Source organism: Phyllopteryx taeniolatus, chromosome 18 (genome assembly GCF_024500385.1).
Source record: "Phyllopteryx taeniolatus isolate TA_2022b chromosome 18, UOR_Ptae_1.2, whole genome shotgun sequence".
Lineage (NCBI taxonomy): Eukaryota > Metazoa > Chordata > Actinopteri > Syngnathiformes > Syngnathidae > Phyllopteryx > Phyllopteryx taeniolatus.
Window position 1 is genome coordinate 7,969,631 of NC_084519.1, and position 18,998 is coordinate 7,988,628.

The following is an 18,998-nucleotide window of genomic DNA, read 5'->3' on the forward strand; positions in this document are numbered from 1 at the left end:
ACACAAAAATATTTATTGCCAAGAAGAACTGTTACAACAAACAAATAAGCTATCCAACACAAATGTCCTTACTTTTTGTGCTGTTTATGTTTTGCCACAAATGATTTATTACTTTATTGATTAAATGATTGAAAGACACTAAATGTTGACCAGATGATGACGATGATGTCATCACAGTTGGTGCATCGTCGTCATGAAGACGAGGAGAGCAAGAGCGTGCAGGGGGCGGAGCCTGAAGCTGAAGGCGGAGCTGGCTTCTATCCAATCATTGTCGCTCGTGCACTGACGACAACCGTCGCCGCAAAACAAGCACGAGTCCACGTCGCCGCGCCATCCGGGACCGTACGTCCGCACGCTACGACGGCCTGACGGACGTGAACGTGGTGAAACAGGAAGTAGTCGTTAAACAGGAAGTGAGTGATGAAAAAAAAATTTTATGAACCTGTCGGCTGCTAACTCATGCAAAATGGAGAAGCTCTTTACTTTTTATGCCAGAACAGTTTTACTGTGTAATAGTGGAGTTTTTTTTTTTTTTTTTTTTACACTGCCACTGAAGTTATTTCTATTATGATGGGGATGTATTGACAATTTCAGTCAGACAGAATGAGTTTTTAAAGGGGAGTGAGAGAAAAGAAAAAAGGACAGGAGAGAAAAATAAACAAAAAAAGACAGGATATAGCTGAAACAAAACAAAGCATTATATGTATACTACAATGTTAATTGGGTTCGGGTTTTCTACGGGACACCATGTGAGGGAAGGATAGGACAATATAGGACAGGACAGGGACAGAGTAGGACGAGGGTAGTACTGCAGTATGGTGGGAGGGGCTATGTACATTTTAAACATCTGTCGAAGCGCAGTGCAAGTGCAAGTAGACATCCAAAGAAGTTTGCAAGGTCATAAGAGTTATTTATCGCAATTAGGGAGTGAGCGACTGAGTCCCGAGAGCGTGTCTCTGTGGACGCATGCATGTGAATTAACATTGTCTCACCTGAGATGAAACATTAAATATGTAATGAAACAGGAAGTGGTGAACATTGCGCTGTGACTCACGTGGCTCGTAGTAGTCGTAGACGAGCACGACGGCTTCCCGGACTTTGCCGACCTTGAACTCCACCAGCAGAGGAAGTCGCACACAAACCGCTTCCGTTGTAATCTACACACACGTGCACACGTGCACGTGCAGACACACACATTCAGACAGACTTAGAGAGACACACACACGTTCACAAACACAAAAACACACACATGCATAGACAAAAAGACACACATATCCAAACAAACAAGCACAGACAGATACACACAAGCAGGCACACATAGACGGACAAATAATTACAAACATGCACTTACACAAACAGTCAGACGGACAGACACACACACAAACACACGGCCATAGATACACACACACAAAACACACGCACACAAACAGATGGACGCACGGACATGGACACACGGACATGGACACAGACACACACACACACAGACAGCGTGGATCAGCACAGTGTCGCACACGCATGTTTCTGGAACCTCACCGAGTCGAGGTAGACGACGACTTTCCCCGGCTGCGCCTCCACCTTCTTAACGACGTCGTCGAGCCGGACGGCGTCGGGCCGCAGGCTGAAGCCGCTCAGCAGCCCGACCTCCGCCAGGGCCATGCCCGTCGCGTTCGGGCCCCTCGTCAGACTGAGCGGTTACGTCACAAGTCTACGTTTACTTCAGCGAAACATTGGTTTGCGTTCGAAATGAGTAGCTGCTGCGGGTGTCGTGAGCGTGCACGTGACATACTTGCAGCACACGTCCAGATGCGCACGTGAGTCCTGGCCCTCGTCAAAGAGTCGCACGTGCACGTCGAACGCTTCGTGGGAGTCGGCGTCTCGTCGACGGCGACTCGGCTCATCCGTCCTCACGTTGTACATCACGTTCAGCTCAAGAGAAGAAGAAGACGACACCTCAGGAACTGATTTGACTTATTTTTGGAGTTTAAGCCACGGTATGGTAGGGAGGTGGGATTAATTGATTTGAATAATGTGTTGCCAAATTAGCTGTTCGGTCATCATTTAGCGACTCTTGTCATTCCTGAAGCACGACAAAAGCCGGTGAAAAAGTCAAGTTATTCAAATATGGTAATACGCTCTCCAAAACTAGAACCCTCTCATTGACGTGCCCTAAAGTGTGTTTCCGCCAGGACTCTACATAGAGGAAGAAAAAAAAAAAAGTTTCTCTGGCCGTTTCTCTCAGTTTATACATCGGTTACTTATCGACCAATGTGGATTTATCAGTGATACGCTATCATCAGATTTATCGGTCGGACTCTACTGAGAATACAATGACGTGAATGAATGAGAATATTCACGGGCATATATTCGGAATCATTCACTCGTTCCCTACTCGCGAATCGCTGTAGCGGACTTTTTAGGCACCTAAAAATGGAATCCACTGTATAAAAAATGCCTGTTTAGGACACACTTATTTTCACAATATTTGTAAAGAAAAAAAATGTGAATTTCAATTATTTCTGTGGCGTAAACGCTGTGGGGAAAAAAAATACTAATACTAAAACACTAAGAGTAAATCTTGTTTTGAATATTGGCATTGACACACACACAAACACGCAATCCTAATGGTGCTGTCCACATCTTCATAACATCTATCAAATACTACTCCCTCGTCAGCTTTCATCAAACAGGAGGTGGTCTTCTGGGTACCTGAAGAAGAGCGAGGCCTTGACCCTCCGCCGCCACCTGCAGGTAGATTTGGTCCTTCAGCTCCACCTGAGACACCGCCAGAGAAAATTCTCACGATCTGAGCTTTTGTCCGTATTCAGGATTTAGTATGATTTGAATTTGAGATTAGAATTGATGATTTCTGTTTTGTTGTCTGCTTTTGGTCGTGGACTTTTTAATTTTTTATTTTTTTGTCAAAAAGCTAGTTTTATTTTGTCATTTCACAGGGATATTGCCCATATCTACATTTCAAAATTAATCATTCATCGACATGTTGGAAACTTTCGTCCCGAGGTACGTGCAGCGATTTATTATCATAAAATGAGCGTTCGAACTGCATGGCTCTGCTGGTGCTCATGTCTGCTGCCAGCTCTCTCGCACTCGTTTCTCATGTAAGAATTGTCCACGTGAGGAAAGCTGACCTGGGCAAAAATATTTGCGGCTCAGAAGCACATAGGTTGGGTCAAAAGTGACTGAACGTTCTCTGCACTCGACCGCAGTGCACCCCAACATGACAGAAAATGAACCTTTCACACCAAAGCGCGGTCGCGCTTGTTTTCCGGCGTACCCGCTGCGTCTGTAGGAGGCGCCGGTTGTAGGCGTTGACGTGGAAGACGCTGTCGTTCACGCTGACACTCAGGTTGACGTCGTGATGGTGAAACAACACGGCAACCGTGGACAAGGCCTGCAGTGCCACCACTGTGTCCTGTCATACCACAATTATGAATTTTCAGAACACGTGTTTGCAAAGTGCTTTGGCAGAGCAAAATGTTGAAAATTCAAGCGCTCCGATCGGGCCTCGGCTCACCTGAGTGCTCCCGAATCCTCCCGCGGGGTTGCGCTGGCGTCCGAGCCACTTCGCCAGGCCGACGCCCTCGGCCAGGCGGCCCAGCTTGTGCAAGCTCAGCAGAGCGTAGGACGCCGTCTCGATGTCGGCCGAGCTGGGTTGCCATGACGACGCCAGACCGGCGGCGGGCGACGTCCACGTGGGGACGCCGTCTGCTTGCACGCAAAAAAAAAAACATCGGCCAAAAAAACTTTAAGACTGAACATGGTGACGAGACTATGAAATAAAATGAAATGATGAGAAAATGTGATGATGAGGTCAAGATGAGTCGAGCAGATGAGATCATATGAGAAGAAGTTTTCATATGAGTAAATATTTACAAAGTTACGTACGGTGGTGCTTTGAGATATAAGTGCCGGCGTTCAGCTGATGTTTTTGTTTTTGACGTGTGAGCAAAAACGGGGCAGCGAACTCAACTCGGCTCACTTCACAACAAGCACAATGTAAAAATGCCATAGACAGGTGAACGAATAACATCAAAAGTTGCGATGTTATAACGCTGAAGGAACACATGTAGCCAGACAATATAACAATACTAAAGTTGTGCGTTCTTTATCAATGGAATTGGGGTTTGAAACAGACAGTTTGTCTACGGAAGCACTTACCCATCATGTCAGCTCGTCCAATCAGCTGGTCGAGCGCGGTGTGGGCGTTGGGGCTGCCGTCAATGGCCAGCACGTATGAGACTAAGCTGAGGCTGTAGTTTGTGTGTACGTGGCCCGTAACGAGTCGCGTCTCCAGGAACATCAGCGCCGCCGCCACCTGGCTGGCGTACTGAGTCTGACAGACAGAGAGCGGGGCAATCACATGACTTCTAGGCCTGGTGCATTCGGGGGTGGTTCTCAAACTGGGGCCCGTGACCCGTGACTTCGTGTCCGCAAAGTACCTTGCAATAGTGTTAAGGTTCTATACTCTCATTTTTTTTGTTCTTACAAGTTCATACCTACATAGCACCAGGAAAACAACTCACTCACTACACCTACAAACTAAGTGGGAACTATTCGGAAAGAGGGTGCAGTTATCCCCCTGCCTTGTAAATATATAAATAAAAAGTAGAGCTTAGTAGTGGCTCTCACTTTCCAAAACTTTGAAAAACATCGTGATATTGCTTAATTGTTGTTTATGTGGTTTTGTTTCATCATCAAGCAAAACCCAATCAACAACAATACGGTTAATAAACAGTAATCAGGAAAAAAAATATTTTGCAATAAACTTAAATGTGAAATCATGTTTTCTCCGAATATTCGTTTCATTGATGGAGTAATCGATAGAATAATTGATTTGAAAAATATTTGATAATGACAGCCTCAATAAGAATACATACCAGTTGTGGTATTGCATGAAAAAAAAACCATAAAAAGGTTGCACCAAACCAACTTCTTTTAAACGGAAGCTGTTCACTGATATTTTGAAATATGCAGTTTCTCCAAATATGTTTACAGCAGGTGCTTCTTTTCACAGAAATACAGTAACATGGAACTCCTGTGTGACCTCTGTTGGAGACAAAATGAGCAACAGTGATTTGAGTGAATCTTATGTCATATTCAAGAAAGTTTTGAACAATATTTCAGTAAAATAAAATTGGTCAACAGAATGACATTATCACGTATTGGTTCTTGGGATCGGAGAGTATTCAAGCGCAAGTACTTATCGGTGCATGCCATATAAATAGTGAATTTAATTCAACTGAATTTGGTTAAGTGTGAAGTTGACTGCATGCATTTCCCTGAAGCCCGAAAGTCTGAGAACCCCTGCATTTGGAGACGCGTTGCCCATATGAGGCGGCCCGTCTTACCCTGATGTTGGGATCCTCCAGCAGCGCGATGAGGACGTACGCCGTCAGAGACACGGGCCCGTCCAGACCTCCTTGGAGTTCCGTGTGGATGACGCGTCCCGGCTCCTCGTAGACGCCGTCAGCCCCCTGCCGGCCGCGCAGCCAGGACGCCGCCCCCCTCACAACGTGCTCGTCGATGCTTATGAACGGTCGCGCCTGGAGGAAACATCTCAGCACGAAGGCGGTCAGCCTGAGCAAAGCGACCGTTCGTCAGCGTCACGTCCACACTGGAATGTGTTGATCGGTCTCTGAGTACTATAAAGCTATCTAAGTTCGAGAATGTTCTCTGAGCACCAGAATGTACTCTGAGGAACGTCCTCTGAGCCCTAGAAAGTACTCTGACCTCTAGAATTTTCTCTATGCATTAGAAAGTTCTCTGAGCATTAAAACATTCTCTGAGCTCTAGAATTGTATCTGTTGAACTCACCAAGTGCTTCCAGAATGGTCCCTCTCTCCAAAGGCACTGAAGGATCCGTCTGCTCGCTGGTAGGACAACTCTCGCTCGTAACCTGCCGACGCATACGCCGTCAAAAGGTGTTCCACAAAGCTTGAAACCAAGCCCCACTTAATTGTATTTTTTTTACCGAAGACGTCTGTGACGTGACTAAATTGTCCTTAGGTGTTTATCTATACAGTATGTGCCCTGTGATTGGCTGGCGACCAGTCCAGGGTGTACCCCACCTCTAAGCGCTATATAGAAAATGGATGGATGGACAGATGAACATGTGTGATTTTGATTGACATGATGAGCGGACGCCACCTGACACCATGTAGGTCACGGCCATGTCTCGGACCTCCTGGTGGTCCTGCCCGGTGGCGTTCAGGTAGAGCAACACATAGATGTTTGGAGCAAAGTGGATCATGTTCTGCTCGCCGCAGCCGAACGGCATCTGGATCAGAGAGCCCAGGCCCTGGATAGATGGCCCCAGGATGTCACCTGTGTCGCCGTGGAGAACAGAACATCAATAAGAACATCAACGAAAATTCATAAAAACTTTCACAAAATATCAACAAAAACATTGACCAAAATGTTAACAAAAACGTCAAACAAAGCATCAAGAAAAGGTTAAAACTTAAACAAAAATGTCCACTAAAGTGTAAACAAAACTTCGACGAAAAATATGAACAAAAACGTCCCAAAAAAAGCATAAGAAATGTCAACAAAAGCGGTGACAAAATGTCATGTGTCACCGAAAATGTTTTAAAAAAGTAAAAAACAAAAATGTTAACATGTCAACTGAGTAAGTTGTCAATAAAAACATGAACAAAAAGTCAGCAAAAACGTCAACAACACTATCATCATTTGACTCCACAGCGCTGCCATCTACAGATTGGAGTGTGTGCAGCGCACGTTCGCGTACCGACCAGCGTCACCCAGGCACTCCTGCTTCCCGCCACCACACCGTCAGGGAACATGAACGTCATCACGTTAGAGAGGCGAAACGAAACGTCCAGCAGCAGCGATGTGGAGAACGACTGCTCCAACCCTTCAGCCTGGAAAACACACACACACAATTAGACAAACACATAAATAAACACATTATCACACACGTGCACACACACAACCATAAGGAAAATGTCTCTGGCGGCACCTCAAGCCTCTCGATTCTAAGCTACGCCAAAGAAAAAAGATGTTTGCTGAGCGACGGTCCGTAGCACCTTGACAAGGAAGCTCCCTCGGGTGACGTCCACGCCCACGTAGGACTTGCTCATCACCGTCACGCTGACGTCGCCAAGGACCAGCGGCCTGATGGGAAACAGGACAGAGGCGGCGCTCTTTCCGCCCAGCGACACCCGCCGCGCACTGGGCGCCGCCAGCTGCGAAATGTCCGGTAAGATGAACTCGAAGGTGTCGTTCTGAACGACGAGCACCATCACCTGAGGAGAAACACGCAACACGGATACTTTTATTCAAAACCCATTGACACCTGCGCCATCAACTACGTCGCCACATGAAGTTGCAGCCAACTATGTAGACTTTTGTCAATGTCACCTATGGTGCCCTACTGCCCTGTTGTCAAGCGTCATTGCCACTGCCTATGTCACCACCGCAGCAATGTGCTATTGTGATATACTGAGCGGTATCGAGTGTTGCTGCTACCACCTGTGTTGCCACGCGTCATTGCCAACGCTTCTGATGGTATATGTTGCGTCTGTCGCCACCGATGTCGCTATATGTGCAGCCTTACCTGTGTTTCCATATGTGATTTTCATCCCATCTGCCAAGCACTGTTGCCACGTGTATTGCCACCACATGTGGCCAAGTGTTGCTTTCATCTATGTCACCATTTGCGGGACCTGGGACCTGTGTTGCCATGCATTACTGCTGCCATCTGATGTTAAATGTCGCCTATGTAGCCCTGTGACTTTGCCATCTACAGTATGTTGGCATGTTTAGCCAAGTGTTGCTGCTGCTGAGGTTGCTGCCACCTACGTTGCCATTTGCCCAAGCCACCTGTCTCCAGATGTGATGATTCGCCCACCCGTGTGCAACGTGTCATTACCAGCCTGTTTCCATGTGACATTGCCACCCTGTTGTAATGTTGCCACATATGTTGCCTTATGTGTCGCCGCTGCCCATGTCGGCGCATGTAGCCAAGTGTAGCGAGAATTGGGAGTTGCAAGTCCTGACCTGCAGGTCGTCATAGCGGTTGTTGAAGAGGAGGACCTCCAGCACGATCTCCTCGCCACGAGTGACGACCGGTGGCAGGTGGACGGACAGGAGGAGCTCCTTGGAGACACTGAGCTGCGGGAGTTCACGAGACTTCACGTCGGACCCGAGATGTCTTAAGAGAAGAACACGTCGCCCCGGGTACCATCGTATCATACCTGGGCGGGCTTCCGGACAACGCCGAGGCCAAGCGTGTTGGACATGACAAAGGCGGTGGCCGTCCAGGTGGTGATGCTGTCTGGGACCGTCACCCTCAACTCCGCTGACCTTGAATCACTGAGACAACAACATGCAGTTCATGTCCATCAGGTGTTCCTAATATTGTGGCCAATTGTAGTATGCGTGGGAGCTGTCTCACTCATTCATACCATACTGTACCTTACTACACTACAGTAGTACAGTGAACCCCGGCTATTGGTGAGTGATAGGGACTGAGTCCTGGCACAAAAGTTATTGACACCCCCTAAAAAGGTTTACAGTAGACACCGGCACATTTGCAGTTCGGCATTCACGGATTCACCTATTTGCTTATTTTTTGGGGGGGGGAATCACCCACTATTCACAGAAACACCCACTTATTTGCAGTATTTTTTCCTCATCTGCTGCTTATATGAGTTTTCTTGTTAATTAATTAATGGAAATTATAATGAGCCTCAATTATGTGTGTATTTTTGTTATTCGTGGTCAGTCTCAGTCCCTATCCTCCACAAATAGCGGGGGTCCACTGTATGCTGTAGTGTAATTGCATATTGATGACACTCGATGGCAGCAAAAGACTACTTTTGCCAAAATGAGGCTCCTCAACTCACTTCAACATACTTCCTTGACACCAAGATGCCACCGGATGGCGCAAAAGCAACAATGTCATTGCTTTCACATAAGCACAGAAATAGCGAGAAGGCAAATAACACAGGATAGGATTAGAATGATGCAATTTTGTGAATGCCAAGCCATTGCGCCACTTTATACTGGATTGTACAGTGGATACGATACTTTACTATACTAGTGACTACCAAGTGATGGGGCCAATAGGCCCAATGAGAAGATGGAGTGTCTCATATGTATTGGAGGTTGCTCACTCTGTGAACGTTTCCGTCCATATCCACGTCTCCGTAGGACAATCCACTGACTCCCACCTGTGCTCCTCATCCTGGGACAGGAAGGAGTCCTCCTCTGTCGAAAGGACCAACATCAGCGTCAACATCAGCATCAGCGTGTCTAAACCTTCTGCCCGACGATCCCTTTCAACTTGACCTTGTTTTGCTGCCACCCAGGGATCGGTCGCATGGAGCGACGCGTCAGTCAAAACAATGAGTTGACACGACTGCAACGACACAACGTTTGATTTCTCAGCACAAGCACGCACGCACACACATTCATAATCGATCTTCATCTAGAGGTCTGTAATATTTACAGCACCTTTCTAAAAAAACAAAAAGCTGAATTCAATTGTATTTTTTCATTTTTCATTTAAATTCATTTATCTAATTAATAACTGCTTAACTGATAGTACTAAAATAAAACAATTTGAATGTAAATTTACGTTTTGTAAATAAGATTACTAAGTTACTTTTAGAGGCAACTATTTTACATTTTATATCAAAATAATTACAATGAATAAAATTAAAATAAGAATGAATTTTTTTGAAGTAACAATTTTAAATATGAATACAAGTCTATTTAATAATTTATTAATTTATTTTAAATAATACAATGAAAATATTAGTAAAATTAAACAATTTGCCTAATCCTTTCCATTTTATTAATTTGATTACATAATTTGTAAATGTATTATAAGTGAATTCATTGTTAATAACATTCAAATGAAAATGAATTCCTATTTTAGAAGTAACAATTTTACATTTACATTCTTTAAAATGTTTATTCAATAATTTCTTAAAGGATTTTTGTAAATAATAAATGAAAAAGTAAAATAATCATTTTTATATTATACATTCAACATGCTTTATTTATTTTATTAAATAATAGGTTAAATAACTATGGTTAAATTCATTATAAATAATACAAATGAAAACTGAGACTGATTATTCTATATTATAAAAAAATACTTTTATAAGTTTTAGGTTTTTATTACGTTTTTAAGTAAGACATTAACCTAACTATTTGTATTCTTTATGCTCTTATTTCATCATTCTCATTAGCTGCCATACTTAATATTTTGTCCAAGTGCAACGCTGCTGTAGATAAGAGGACTGAAATACGTAATATGGACAAAAGTAGTGGAACACATTTGGATGAGACGCTGTGGATGATCTTCTCAAAACAATTGTTTGCTTTTGCCTTCGTGGAGGTATCCCGACACTTATGTGTTTAAAAGAGAAGAATGCAGGGAGGGACGCAAACAACAACAAAAGTGTGTGTGGGGACCGTGAAGACTGAGAGCGGATCTCCCATTCCCCTGTGCTCGGGATATTGGTGCTTGTCTTTCCCTCGCAGCGCCTGACAAAGAAAAAAAAAAAAGAGAGACGACGTTGACAAAAGAGCAACACATCACGTTTTGTTGACGCGGGCGTGGCGGCGGATCAACTTTCACGGCGCATCTCTGGTCATCTAAACATCACATTTATATTGTGCAGGAAACAAGAGGTGGTATAGTAAGTTGCACATAAATGTGTCGTAATGTAGTCCCGCGTATTCAAGTTAAAGTTTCAGGTAAGTTATAGTATTGCAGAAAAACTAATGTAAGTCAAGTCATTATTTAAACAAGTCATAAGTCAGGTCACCCAATCTTGCACAGTCACAACATATACAGTTGAAACCAGATATTTGCATACAATATATAAAAATACTTTTTTTTCTCACAGTCTGACATAAAACTAGACTAAAATTTTCCTGGTTTAGGTCAGTTAGGATTCCTATCATTTCTACTTACTAAAAGCAAGACTACTGTAAAAAGAGAAGGATTCTTTTAAGACAATTTTTCACTACTTTCTTCAAAGTCAAAGTTTACATCCATTTCATTAATATTTGGTACAATTGACAACACTTTCCACAAGCTTCTCACAATAGTTGTCAGGAATTTTGGCCCATTCCTTCTGTCGGAACTGGTGTAACTGAGCCAAGTTTGTAGGCCGCCTTGCTCGCACATGCCTTTTAAGGTCTGCCCCTAAATTTTCAAAAGGATTGAGATCAGGCCTTTGTAATGGCCAATCCAAAACATTGACTTTGTTATCCTTAAGCCACTTTGTAACCAGTTTGGCAGTATGGTTTGGGTCATTGTCCATTTGGAAGACCCATTTACGCCTAAGCTTTAACTTGGCTGATGTCTTGAGATGTTGCTTCAGTATTTCCACACAATGTTCTTTCTTAACGATGCCATCTATTTTGAGAAGTGCGCCAGTTCCTCTCCTGCAACGGACCAACCCCACATTATGATGCTGCCACTCCAGAATTTCTAAGTTGGGATGGTGTTCTCATGCTTGCAAGCTTTCCTTTTTTTCCCTCCAAACCTAACCTCATTATGGCCAAACAGTTCAATTTTAGTTTCGTCAAATCACAGCACGTCTCCAAAAATTATGTTTTTTTTTGTCCCTGTATGCCTTTATAAACTCTAATCTGTCTTTTTGATGTTTTCTTTTGGCGTAATGGCTTTTTCCTGGCAGACTGCCCTTTCAGCCCATGTCGGTCCAGCACTCGTTTCACTGTGGATAATTATACACTCTTGCCAGCTTCAGCCAGCATCTTCACAAGGTCTTCGCTTTTGTTCTTGGGTTGATATGCACATTTTGGACCAAAGCACGTTCATCTCTGGGACACAGAACTTGTTACCTCAGCGCTATGATGGCTGGACATTCCCATTGTGTTTATACGTGTGAATGTATAATTGTTTGAACAGATGAACATGGCACCTTCAAACATCTGGAAATTGCACCCAAGGATGAACCAGACTCGTGCAAATCCACTATTTTCTTCCTGATATTTTGACAGATTTCTTTTGACTTACTCATGATGTTACACAAAGAAGCAGTGTGTTTCAAGTGTGCCTAGTTCAAATACATCAAATACTGGTGTGTCTCTAATTAACTCAAATGTCAATAAATCTATCAGGAACTACCGAAGAAATGACATCATCTGGGTTTTCCCAAACCGTTTAAAGGCATAGTAATCTTAATATGGCGAGAGACGACTCTACTCACATTCCAACATCACTACAAAATGGCCAAGTCAAGATATCGGGCACGACTGTAAATACTTTAAATAATGGATAGTGAGGGACACAGACAAAGCCTCACCATCATCTCCTTTGTGATGTCAAGGTGTGGCTCGTTCCACCGCCGCACCTTGTCCTGCACCAGGATCCCCACCAAAGAGCCTGCTTCGGCCGCGGACACTCTGAGCGTCACCTCGCTGCCCGGTCTGCTCTCCGGCTCGCTCCAGCTCACCGACACCTGTCAATCAATCATCAGAGTCATCCTCCCGCCGTTGCCAAACAACAACGATGACGGCCAACCTGATTGCGGAGGAAGGGATGGACAGCCAGGCAGACCACGTCGTTGACCACCTCTCCGTCTTCTCGTACCAGGAAGACGACCACGGAGATCATCGGAGTCCAGGACGCTTCCGGAACCAAAGTTAACTGACGAGAACCTTTACCGGCAGAAACAATCACACCTCCAGACTTCACCTGAAGGACAACAATGACGTGTCAAAATCTGAGTACATGCTGGTGAGATACAGCAGAGGGGTCCAAAGTCCGGCCCTGAGATAGAGCGAAGGCCATCCGGTGAAGGAGAATGGTCACAAGGAACTCACCACGTAGTGAATTCCAGTCACGGGAAAAGTGGCATCAACATACAGCATGAATGGGAAGCCCACCTGGACCATGAACAAGATGCTTCAAACACAAACTTGTAACTCCGGTCGCATTTGGACCTGGATAAGTCGGCTTTACCTCGGCGGCGTCCGAGCCGCTTTGGATCTGGACGTACGAGTGACTGGGAGACTTGTAAGTGGAGTAGAGCTGGAGCGTCTGGTAGCAGTCTTCCACTGAGGCCTGAACATCAGCAAACATGTTCACTTGCAACTTTGTCAGCAGAGACCATACCATATCTTGCTATAACATACCACATTATACGACTATACCTTACTAGATTACACTATATATAAGGGTAATACAAGATCTTTTGATCTTTTCTTCCCATTTGAGTTGTACAGTCTACAGCAGTGGTTTTCTGAGTGTGGCACAAGAACTACGAGGTATGCGGGCTCCCTCTAGTGATACACGAAAGAATCACTGATACTACATTTGTTAAGTACAATTCAGTTGTATTTAACTTATAAGTACAATACATTTGCGTTTAATCTTTTAGAACTGTTCGTTTTCCAACATTTACTTATGTACAGTTTTTATTTAACTTTTATGTGTAATAATAAATGTTAATGGAATCCTTATTAATGTACATTTTTATTTTTCTATATTTAAGCACAGTATTAATGTTCAAACTGAACCGTGTATAACGTTACAATGGCTTACAAATGACAATATTATTGAATATACTTTTCCGGAATAAATCCTGCCTCGTTTTTGATGAATACTTGGGCCTACTACGTGACTGTATTTTAATGGTGATCATTTTGGTGGTACTTGGAGAGCCAAGGAATTTTTTGAGATGGTACTTGAGAACCACTGGCTAGAGAATTTTTCTTTTTAAATGTTTTAAAATTATGTATTTTGGTCTAATTGTTTTAAATCACTAAACCCGGCATTATGACAGGGGTGTGTAGACTTTTTACCGTATAGACACGCCCCACTGTAGACTGTACTTTACTATGTACCATGTGCCACTGTACCTTACTACAGGTACATATGTCATACCATACTGAACAACACTATGCCATACTAGACCATGTTTCACAAAACTACAGTATACCGTTGACCGTTGACCATATACTACTACACCATGCAATTTGGTAAACCAAACTGTACCATAAATTATGACATGGAACCATACAATACTACGCCATATAAGCAGCGGTCACTTCCCGCTTGTCACTTACATCAACGGTGAGCACTCGGGTGTGGTTCACGAGCAGGAAGTGGATGAACACCACTCCATCGGCAGGGATGGGAAACTCCATGTCCTGAGACGCCATCTCGTCGGGAGAGGGATGCCACGGTCCCGACTCGTTGTGCGTCGTGCGCGTCCACTTGTCCCGCGGAGTTTGTACTTGTTGCACGACGTACACTCTGAGTGTCTTCTTCGTGTCCTCGTCTGACAATGGCTGCTTGTTGGATTTGCACACGTGAACCTGACAAACAACACTAATACAGTAAACTGGACACAGGCTGAGCCGCAATTTGATTTGGCTTACTTTGTTGTTATTATTTATTTATTATTTTATTTAAGTGCGCCACAGATTACTTATTTGTATTTTATTTTATTTGTTAATATGCTTAACAAAAACTGTGTATTTTATCATGCAGTTCTTAGTTTTTCATTTATATGCATAACATCTTGTTTTATTTAATTTTGTATTTATTGCTTCATTTCTTAATGTGCTTAATAGCTTATTTGAATTGTTTTTATTTGTGTATTTACTGTATGTTTGTGTTTATTCTTTTTTCACTTTATTTCTTAAGATGCTTAACAGCTTATTTTATTGTTTGTATATTTAAATGCTTAACAGCTTGCTTTATTAATGTTTTTTTTTTTTTTATTTCTCAATAAGCTTAATGGGTTATTTTAATTATTAATTGATTGTGTTTCTAATTTATTTGATTATTTCTGTATGTGTTTATTTGTTTTATTACTTGTGTTTTTATTTGTTTTATCACTTAATTTTTCAATATGCCAAACAAAAGAGAATGTAAAGAAATAAACTCGTTTAATTTTAAAAAACAACACTTTCTGGCAGTTTATCCCTGCTTATTCAAGATTTGTTTGGGTTTAAAAAAATAAATAAATACAATTCCAATGGGAGTCACTGATGGTGTAGCGGTACACTCGCCTGACTTTGGTGCCGGCAGCGTGGGTTCAGTTCCCACTCAGTGACTGTGTGAATGTGAGTGCGAATGGTTGTCCGTGTCTATATGTGCCCTGCGACTGACTGGCGACCAGTTCAGGGTGTAGTCCGCCTTTCGCCCGAAGTCAGCTGGGATAGGCTCCAGCGTCCCGTGACCCTAACCAGGATAAGCGGTGTGGAAATGGATGGAAATGGATGAAATGCCAATGGGTGTAAATTATGAGCAGATTTTCACTATCCCCCACGAATAGCGGGGGTACACTATATACGTTGAGTGTTTTGTTCATGAAGTTATGTGTGTACAATATGACACACTTTATGTTTAGCTTTAGTGTGAATATATCTCCAATCGAGTGAATCCTGTATTCTGGCGCACCATGTTGGTGTGTTGAAGAGCGTGCATATGTGAGTGCGCTCGTCTTACTGTTGCAGTGAAGCTCATCGAAGGCTTCAGAATTTTGGGATAGTCCGTAAACTCAATTTTGTACATGTGCTCGACCAAACACACGCGGGCCTCTGCGTCCACGGTGACGCCTGAGCAGCAGACGAGAAGATTGACGAAGGTTCGAAAGTCGCAGCGCTCGCTTCGGATCGCACGCAGCTCACCTGTCTGGCGTTCGGTCACATGGGCGACGACCTTCAGGAATTGTTGTTCGTCGTACATCCTGGCAGAAGATCCGCTGCCGCTCCTCGCGTAGATGTCGGGAAGAGTGAAATTGAAGTCGACGCTGCCGTCAATCTGAAATTGGGAAAAAAACAGACACCCCACATCACCTTACAGCCCATACTATACTGTACCTTACTCTGCTACACCATACTATACTTTACTAAAATGTATATTATACTCTACCTGTGCCTTAATATAGACAATACTATACCTTACCATGCTCTACTATAAGCGCGATAGTATTATTCTGCTATATACCTTACTATACAACATTATACCATAATACTGCATACTATACCATACTACCCAGTGCTATATACTGTACTACAATCTACTTTATGCTATCCAATACTGAACTATACTATACTAATGCATACCATGCTACACCATGTTAAACTATACATACTTTCTACCACTCCATAACGTACTATATTATTACTACTAGACAAATTACATCATATAATGCAAAACCATACTATACATTACCATGGGCCATACCATACCATCCCACAGCTAATATACTATTCCATACTATACTGTACCATAACCACGCAAAACTAAAGTAATTTGCACTACACCATACTACAGTATATCAAACCATACTGCACCGTAACATACCACAGCATTCCACACTTAAACATACACTATAGTACACCATACTATACTATACCTTACTACATAGCATACAATACAACACCACATTTTACCATTTGGTACCTTACTATATAATATACTGTACATACTACATACTATACTATAGCTTGCCATATACCATACCATACAACATTACATTATACCAAACTGTACCTTATTATATAATATACCATACTACACCATATTATACTATAGCTTACCAAATACCATACTATACCATACAACACCACATTATACAGTACCATACTGTTCCTACTACAGACCCTTTTCAAAAAATTCGAATATCATGGAAATGTAGATTTATTTCCATAATTCCATTTAAAAAGTTAAAACCTTTATAGATTATAGATTCAGGGCCCACAATTTAAACAATTTTAAATAAATCAACTTTTCCATGATATTAATTTTTTTTTGGAAAGGGTCTGTATATACCATTAAATACAGTACAGCTATCCGTGCCATACTAAATTAAACAGTACTATGCTGTACTGTACTATACTACCTGTCTGTGTTCATCATAGATTTCTTCAATTCCATAATAGTGATCCAGCACAGTGATGTTGATGTGTCCTCTCACAGGTTGTCCATACTTGTACCTGCCAGTTGCACAAGTCATCGCCATTTCATCATCAATGAGAGCAGGAGAGGAAAAGGGATTGTTTTTTTTGTTTTTTTGTTTTTTAGAAAAAACACTTTCGTGACCCAGAACAGGAGAGCTGTGTAAAAAAAAATGGTCATTGCTACAAAAAAGACAAGTAAACTCAGCCAAGGTTACCACTGAACTTTCACCCATTTTTGTTGGGACACAAATTGCAGAAAATCCCTTCAGAAGCTCACACTTCGCAAAAAGTATTCAAGTCTCTTCCACTGATTTACAGTAAATTGCCAACTTGGCTTCCCTGATGGACTCATTCATTGTCGTGGATGTTTACATTGGTCGAAATATATATATATATATATATATATATATATATATATATATATATATATATATGCCGCCTATATATTATATATGATGTATATATAATATATATGTCTAAAATGTTTGTCATGGTTATCGTGAGAAAAGATGACACAGTTCATGAATTGAATGTCAAACGCCATGTAAAAAAAACACTAATGTTCAACTCGAACCAGTGTCGCTCATGACATAATTCTTAGTTGTTTATCTGTAAATAAATGAATATTTTGGCCCAAAAAAGCCCTTTCTCAGTATTGTTTGTGTTGTTTTACAGTTCGAGGTGTCCATGAAGCAAAAAATATTAGATTTGAAGTCACTGATCTGCTCGACATGATTTTTTCCAGAACAAGCTCCTTTTCTCCACTTTTGGTCAGAAACAGGCGTTTTTGGTGTAACCAACCTATGTTCTAATGCTGATTACTAAAGAATGGAAAAGATAATCTACTCTTTCTGTTGGTGGGTTTGGTGCTTATTTTGTCACAAAACCATTTTCTGTGAGTCTTAAAAGCTCATTCAAAATGCTGTAAAATAGCTGAAAATATGGGCGACTCGGCGGTGAATGAGTCAAAAGATTTAAGAGCTGGCATTTCCTTCTGGCATTTGGCCCAAAAAACACAACAAAACCAATGAGGTCAAGAGTAAAGAAATCGTTTAGTCTCCTTCATTTGACAAAAACATGGAAAACATGTTCATACAAATCACATAAATCAAGGAAAAGATGGAGAAGGGAAAGGAAAAGAGTGCAGAAGACGTTCCAACCTGGCTGTGATGGTACCCCACAGCGTGTCTTCCCAATGGAGCACGTCCGGAAGGTCCATCGTGACTTGGAACTTTGGCATGGCTTAAGGAGCAACACATGCTTCAAAACACCTTCACCGCATCCCCACACTCGCCACATCTACCGTGTCACGCCTTATCACGTATGCACTTACCATAGCGATCCACATGCACATGTTTGCGAGTTGCGTCCCCCTGTGGAGCAAAGCCAAAATGTTGTTGTGCGTGATACAGCAACAACTCTAAGCATAGAGACACCGAGGAAATTAGAGTGGCCACCTCTTTAGAAATGTATCAATCTCGACTTAATACTTATTTCTACATGCTTGCATTTGGCTAAAACACCCCAAGTAAGCAAATAGTCTCTCGGCCTGCATCACACCCGGACATCAGGATTTTGGTCTGTTTTACTACCTTACTGAGTTGTTCGACAAGAAAAAGCTGAATGGAAAAAGTCGCAACACGTGACATTTTTTTTACTGTATAAAACCCCTTTGTAGTGATTATGGAGTAGGGAGTGATGAATGATTCCAAACGCAGTCTGCGTCTGATTTATAGTTGACTCTCGAGCTAAAAGGATTCATCGAACACTTCCTAATCACTACATAAAGATTTTTGTATTGTGGACTATATAGTTGACTCTAGGGCTGAAACAATTAACCAAATACTCCCTAATCACTACACTGGGATTCTCAGATAGTGGACTTTATAGTTGACTTCCAGGCTGAAAGGATTGATCAAATACTCCCCAATCACTGCAAAGGGATTTTTAGATAGTGGACTTCATAGTTGACTCCTGGGCTGAAATGATTATTTGAATACTCCCTAATCACTACAAAAGGATTTTTAGAGAGATTATAGTTGACTACTCCCGGGTTG

At 42.4% G+C, this 18,998-nt stretch overlaps 1 protein-coding gene across 2 annotated transcripts in view; it reads right to left on the reverse strand.

Annotated features, from left to right (window-relative positions):
• Window positions 1-18,998, reverse strand: part of cd109 (CD109 molecule) — a 23,891-nt gene continuing 4,893 nt past the window's right edge. Inside the window, exons 7-34 of one of the 2 annotated variants that reach the window (XM_061753496.1) lie at window positions 18,275-18,314; window positions 18,102-18,183; window positions 16,884-16,977; window positions 15,667-15,799; window positions 15,485-15,594; window positions 14,095-14,346; window positions 12,989-13,090; window positions 12,850-12,912; window positions 12,548-12,721; window positions 12,330-12,485; window positions 10,465-10,536; window positions 9,331-9,400; window positions 9,156-9,249; window positions 8,235-8,352; window positions 8,038-8,151; window positions 7,065-7,283; window positions 6,767-6,899; window positions 6,166-6,342; window positions 5,833-5,914; window positions 5,367-5,595; window positions 4,177-4,351; window positions 3,533-3,723; window positions 3,293-3,430; window positions 2,707-2,772; window positions 1,787-1,926; window positions 1,534-1,684; window positions 1,055-1,157; window positions 1-365 (exon numbers count right to left, since the gene is read on the reverse strand). In XM_061753496.1, coding sequence (XP_061609480.1) covers window positions 172-365; window positions 1,055-1,157; window positions 1,534-1,684; window positions 1,787-1,926; window positions 2,707-2,772; window positions 3,293-3,430; window positions 3,533-3,723; window positions 4,177-4,351; window positions 5,367-5,595; window positions 5,833-5,914; window positions 6,166-6,342; window positions 6,767-6,899; window positions 7,065-7,283; window positions 8,038-8,151; window positions 8,235-8,352; window positions 9,156-9,249; window positions 9,331-9,400; window positions 10,465-10,536; window positions 12,330-12,485; window positions 12,548-12,721; window positions 12,850-12,912; window positions 12,989-13,090; window positions 14,095-14,346; window positions 15,485-15,594; window positions 15,667-15,799; window positions 16,884-16,977; window positions 18,102-18,183; window positions 18,275-18,314 — 3,672 coding nt within the window. In that variant the 3' untranslated portion in view covers window positions 1-171. Of the gene's footprint in view, window positions 366-1,054; window positions 1,158-1,533; window positions 1,715-1,786; window positions 1,927-2,706; window positions 2,773-3,292; window positions 3,431-3,532; window positions 3,724-4,176; window positions 4,352-5,366; window positions 5,596-5,832; window positions 5,915-6,165; window positions 6,343-6,766; window positions 6,900-7,064; window positions 7,284-8,037; window positions 8,152-8,234; window positions 8,353-9,155; window positions 9,250-9,330; window positions 9,401-10,464; window positions 10,537-12,329; window positions 12,486-12,547; window positions 12,722-12,849; window positions 12,913-12,988; window positions 13,091-14,094; window positions 14,347-15,484; window positions 15,595-15,666; window positions 15,800-16,883; window positions 16,978-18,101; window positions 18,184-18,274; window positions 18,315-18,998 lie in introns of those variants that run through there. The other variant, XM_061753497.1, reaches the window with a different exon arrangement.